Here is a 5,532-nt window from a genome sequence, read left to right on the forward strand (position 1 = left end):
AGCCGAGGGAGGCATCAACAGGAGGTGAAAGGCGTGAGGAGACGGCTGGGGGAGCCCCCCGGGGAGGGCGGGGGGGGGGGGGGCAAAAGGTGTGCTCGGGGCAGAAGCAGGCAGGGTAGCCCAGCTACATTTCTGTTTCTGCTAAGAGGCTGTCACCGAGGCCTGACGTCATCAGCACCATCTGGGAGCTGGAATCTGCGGCGAGAGAGGGAGAAAACCATGAGCCGGTTGGGCTGCCCAAGGGTGGGGCTGTACTCCAGATCCAGAGGTGAGAATGAGGAATTGGGTAGGAAGGAAGCTGCTGATAGGATTGGGAGATTTGAGCAGTAACTAGGTCTGCTCTGGGCACACAGCAGAACAGAATCAATGCTTGGGGAGGGAGGGAGGAAGGCAGATAACAGCAGCAGGAGCCCAGAGTGGGGACCTGCGTTTGCCATCTTGGCTGCAGAGAGGAACAGCAGCTCTGAACCCTCCCCAGGTACGCTGGCAGGTGATGCTGGTTCTGCTGACCCTCACCCAGCCCTGGCCAGCCCTTTAAATCTGTGCTCGCCGCCTGCCTTGTCAGCTACGGTGTCCAGGTGGGCCAGGCTGGCAGGCTGCAAGCCAACCGAACCCACGCGGGGTGGTGGCACTGCCTTCCCAAGCGCAGGGAACGCAGCCATTTTACGGCAGCAGAGGCCTGGAAATCCTGGCTTTCGGCACGGCGTGAATGGCGGGCTTGTGCAGCCCTCACTCGGGAAAGTGAGGGCAGCTTGCTGGCTCTGTGACAGCACAGAGCGCCAGCCAGGAACACTGCGACTTCCCCACGCCAAGAGAATCAGCTGCGGGGAGGATGGGCACGCACAGCAAGTAAGAAACCCAGCAGGGTACCAGTTTCCCATCCAGAAGCCTTTTTAAATAGAAAAAACCCGTGTTTTTTTCCTGGATGTGAGCGGGGAGATTGTTAGTGCCTGTGCACTTCAGGTCCAGAGTCCTATGCCTTCCAAACTGCTACATGGGATCTCTGTTTTAGGGATCGATTTCTGGAAACTGGATCCAAATCTTGGCCCGAGCTGTCAGTTACAGATTTTTATGGCTCTAATAAATGAGGATCCAGATGTTTTGAGGCCCAGGGAGTGGTTGTGCTTGTTTGCTGCTAGCCTGATGGGAGAATTAGGAAGGGGGGGGAAGGACAACTAAAGGTAAAAAATTCCCTAACCAACCAACCCCAAAATCCCAAAGCAGCAGATCGCAAGGTAGGTGTGACGATATACAATACACAACAGGCTACTGCTGCCTCCATAATATCCCTTTTTTTCCTGTTAAAAGCCACTGCACCCACAGGCTGTGGCACCTGGCTAACCCCTCGCACGTTTGGGACAGCGACAGGAATAGCTGCTGCTGTGTGGATTGCAGAAGGTTCTGGAAGCAGTGAGGAATGACATGAGTTTTGGCTAGGATATCTGGCTAAGGCCCCTGAGATGTTTAACGCTCCTGCCCTTGAGTTTTCAGACTCTGCACAAAGATTTCATTCCTGCAGCATCAGGGAAAACGCCTCTGAGGTGCCATTTCCACTCTGCGGCAGCCGCATCGTCCTTGGAGGCTGCCTTTCCAAGCACAGCTCAGCCCAACACCATTTAACGTGAAGGTTGTGCCTGGAGCCTGGATTCCGGTTCACGGGGAGAAGGGACAGATCCCGATCACCAACCCCTCCAAGAGAGACCAGTGACTCCGGAAACACCCCAATTCCTCCCTGTCAGCCCCTGCCTGCAGTCGAGGTCCCAGAGCTCTTACTGTTCTGGCAGATCCAGGGGTTCTTCTCCCTGGTTGTGACTTCGCGAGCCTCCGTCTCCTCCTCTTCCTCACCCTCCGAGAGCAGGTCAGAGATCTGCTGCTGCAGCTCAGGACTAATGTTGTTCTCTGCCAGGATGAGTGTCCGCAGGGCTGTGGGGTAATTCTCTACCATGTCCAGCAAGGTCTGGGCAGACAGAGGGAAACAGGCTGACAAACAGCAGCTAGGCTGAACAGAGAGAGGTTCAAAGCTCTGTCTCCCTGCAAACTCCAGCCCTCCTCTTCTTACCTCTGCCTTTCCCTGGCTTTGACCTCCCTTTGACAGGCTTTCTGAGAGCCTGAGGACTTCCCATCTTTCTGTGGGAAGAGCTGAGCCTGGATTTCCTGGCTCTGTCTAAAGAGGAGGGGACTGCTCTACATCCAGTTGCTCCCACATATCCAGGCTGGTCCCCTTTTAGCAATGGGAGCTGGGGCTCTGAGAGGAGAGCCTGCGCTACCAAGCATTGGCCCCTATCTGTCCACGGAGCTTTAGCTGTTTGCGATCCTCAACCCCAAATCCAACCCCTTACTTCCAAGAAAACCAAACTACAACTAGAGCCGCCTGTTTTTCCCTGCTGATTTGAGGGAGGTCAGAGCTGCAGCTCACGAGCTCCCCCTGCGGCCGAATGCAACAGCGGCCCTGGGTGCAGGGAGGGAAGGGGGGCATGCGGACTCGGAGGGAGGGATGGAGGCAGGTACAGCTCCTAGGACCTCTAGAGACAGCCAGGACCTACGCCCTTGAGATGTCAGTGATGCTGTGGAGTAACTGTAGGCTCTCATACCTGGGCTGACTGGTTGGTGAGTCCTGTTCCCTCCAAATCCAGAACTTCGAGGGTTCGACTGGAGGCCACAGCAACGGCAAGGCATGCGGACTCGGAGGGAGGGATGGAGGCAGGTACAGCTCCTAGGACCTCTAGAGACAGCCAGGACCTACGCCCTTGAGATGTCAGTGATGCTGTGGAGTAACTGTAGGCTCTCATACCTGGGCTGACTGGTTGGTGAGTCCTGTTCCCTCCAAATCCAGAACTTCGAGGGTTCGACTGGAGGCCACAGCAACGGCAAGCAAGTGCCTGCCTTCCCTCACGTAACACCATGTGCCCTCACGGGCCTGGGGCTGTCATGGAAACATGCCCTGTGTATTTCTGCCAGCAGACAACTTCCAAATCTCAGTTACCTTGGAGGCGGGGGGAACAGCTGTTAACGGAGAAAACAGACAAGGCAAAGGCGCACCGTTTTGTACTTAGGGGAGCAGTCACTGCTTATCAGGGGGAACGTGAAGGAACACACTAAAATTGGGTTTATTCCCCAAGGAACCATCTCTTCCCAAATCTCCTTCCTACGCAAGGTTGTGAGGGCCTTTAACAGTCCCTATAAGGCATTCCAGGTGCAGAATAAGGAACTGAATACCTCTGTCTAAGGGGAGGTTGGCGCTGGACAGGGGACCCTGCACCAGCTGACAGATTGCCCCCCCCGGCAAGGGGGCAGACTTTTGGGGGTGGTGCAGCAGGACCAGGAGCATTAAAGATCGATGCTGGTAAAGAGACAAGACTCCAGCGCATTCTCCTGACAGTCCCTGGCAAGAGCCAAGATACCTTACAACTGTGACACCTTCTCCTGGAAAAAAATCCAAACGCTGCTGTCAGGTAACAGCCTGGGGCCTTTCCTGCCCAAGAGGAAAGGTCAGAGAGGGTCAGACAGACAGTGCCTGGAGGCAGGCTCTGTTTCCACAGGGGATGAGCAGGGGAACACCCTCCTAATGCTCAGGGAGGCATGGCCTGGTCTCCTCAGCACCTTGCAGCAAAACTGGAGAGAGTTGGTTTCTATGGCAACCAGTGCCAGGCTTTCTTCCTCCTCCTCCTCCTCCCAGCTCTGCCAGGAAGAGGAAGGAGGGAGTGTGGGGACATTGCCAAGCCAGCATTGGTGCCCAGGGCTTCAGGAAGAGGGGAGACATGGACGATCAAGCGTGATGACAAAGGTGGCAGAGCAGACAAGGCACCACCTTCTTTCTGCACCTCCCCGCAGGGCACATGACCACCTCACGCAAGCAGAGGGGCAAGGCCGGCTTTCCTTACAGCCCAGGGTGCCTGGCAGCGTGAACTCGCTGCTGGGGATCAGCAGGCACCTATGCAAGCAATGACCTACTGGTGAAGCTCTGCCGCCCTTCTAGGGCTCGGTCCCCAGCCACCCACCAGCATGCATCACACAGACGACGAGAGGGCACAGTGTCCCCTGCGCCTCCTCCCTGTGCCCCAGGCTTACCCAGGGGGTTGTAGTCCAGGTTCAGTACGCGGAGCTGGGAGCTGTGAGCCACTGCAATGGCTAGGCGTCCCCAGCCTTTGCTTGTGACACCTGGGTTGGCGCTCAGCGTTAGCTCTTTGAGGCCTGGAGGAGAGAGAGAAGCCGAACCAGAGCTTTAGGGTCACCAAAACAGTTTCAGAGGGACTAGTTCAGCTATCTAGGACAGTTTTGAGTCATGTCCCCTGTCCTCCAACGAGGTTAAAGGGTTTGGTTTGCTCTGACAACCGACATCACACATTTCACTGATCAGTAAAGTATTTCACTGCCTTCAGCAGCGTCCCTTCATGTGCCCATGCTGTGACTGCCCCATTTCTCTGCTCTCCCAAACGGCGTCCCGCTTACCCTAAATAGCAAACACAATGGAAACAAGTAAGGGTTGTGCGAGGTGACTGTCCAGAAGGAGGTGACATGAGGTGACAGGTTGGGAAGAGGGTAGCAAGGACAGTAGGTTCTGAAGCCCACACCTGGGAGGGGTTGAGATGACAGCATCAGTGACACTGCACACACCGAGAAGAAGATGCTGAAGAGAGGAGGTAGAAAGCAGTTTGAAAGTCAGGAGAGAGGGGTGGTGTTACTTCAGCACATGCCAGCTCTCAGCTTAACTAACCCGCTGGCCTCTCATCTCTGGAGATCATCCCCTGTAAAGTTCTGAGACATGATGCTAAAGCTGTGACCACCCAACTGCACACGCACAGAGCGTACCCACAAGCAGGGACAATTCCCAGGCACTGACAACAAAGCCAAGTGCTTGGGTGGGGGCACACTGTATATTTATGTATGGTCATTATTGACACGCAAATGCAAAAATAATAAATTCCAAGTCCAAGCTGCCCCCTCCTCCGGTTTCAAATGCTCCCATTATGAATCAGAAGCACCCTGTTGATCCCTGAGCTCCAAGCTGTCATCAGAGCAGATCAATAGCAGAAAGACCATGCCTGCCAGAGGGAAACGCTCCTCTATTGCTTGGCTTTTCCGCTTTACCTAAGTTGGGGAAAGAAATTTCTCAGCCCTCACTATAGAGCCTGTGTCCTCCAGGGCTGAGGATTTACAGCTGCATGCATCTGCTCTGTGTGAAAGCTCCACCGGTCATCCTGCAGCCCACAGCCCCTGGTGCTTACCGGACTTGGCCCCGTCAGGCGGCAGGAGCCCACAGATAAGGTTGATGCCTTCATCACCCAGCATGCAGTCTCCTAGATCCAGAGCCACCAGCGAGGGGTGGATGGAAAGAGCGGGGTTGAGGAGGGCCAAGCCTGCATCTGTCAGGGGACTCCCATGGAGGCTGTGCAGGTAAAAGGGAAAATTACTAAGCAGCCTTCTTCCTGGGGGCCAGCCAACCCAGTGGGGACGGAGAAGCAGGCGAGATGAGGAAGGTGACAAATCCTAACCCCGGGTGAGGAAGAAGTGCTGGGAAGCCTTTGCGGCGGG

At 55.5% G+C, this 5,532-nt stretch overlaps 1 protein-coding gene across 1 annotated transcript; it reads right to left on the reverse strand.

Moving 5' to 3' along the window:
- Positions 1-5,289, reverse strand: LRRC73 (leucine rich repeat containing 73). The gene is made up of 5 exons (XM_010161839.1): positions 5,226-5,289; positions 4,069-4,191; positions 2,792-2,883; positions 1,774-1,957; positions 1-195 (listed from the first exon to the last, which is right to left on the reverse strand). The coding sequence occupies exons 1-5, from the start codon at positions 5,287-5,289 to the stop codon at positions 125-127; spliced, it is 534 nt and encodes a 177-aa protein (XP_010160141.1). The 3' UTR covers positions 1-124.
- Positions 5,290-5,532: the final 243 nt, after the last annotated feature.

This window comes from Eurypyga helias, unplaced genomic scaffold, assembly GCF_000690775.1.
Source record: "Eurypyga helias isolate BGI_N326 unplaced genomic scaffold, ASM69077v1 scaffold3692, whole genome shotgun sequence".
Taxonomy (NCBI): Eukaryota; Metazoa; Chordata; class Aves; order Eurypygiformes; family Eurypygidae; genus Eurypyga; species Eurypyga helias.

What these genes read in the sequence shown, in the direction of transcription:
- LRRC73 (XM_010161839.1), bottom strand. Translation starts at nt 5,289, where the DNA reads ATGCTGGGTGATGAAGGCATCAACCTTATCTGTGGGCTCCTGCCGCCT. An exon ending in GCCTGACGGGGCCAAGTCCG is followed by an intron (nt 4,192 to 5,225) that starts GTAAGCACCAGG and finishes TCTCTCCTCCAG; the next exon opens with GCCTCAAAGAGCTAACGCTG. An exon ending in CCTGGACTACAACCCCCTGG is followed by an intron (nt 2,884 to 4,068) that starts GTAAGCCTGGGG and finishes ACGTGAGGGAAG; the next exon opens with GCAGGCACTTGCTTGCCGTT.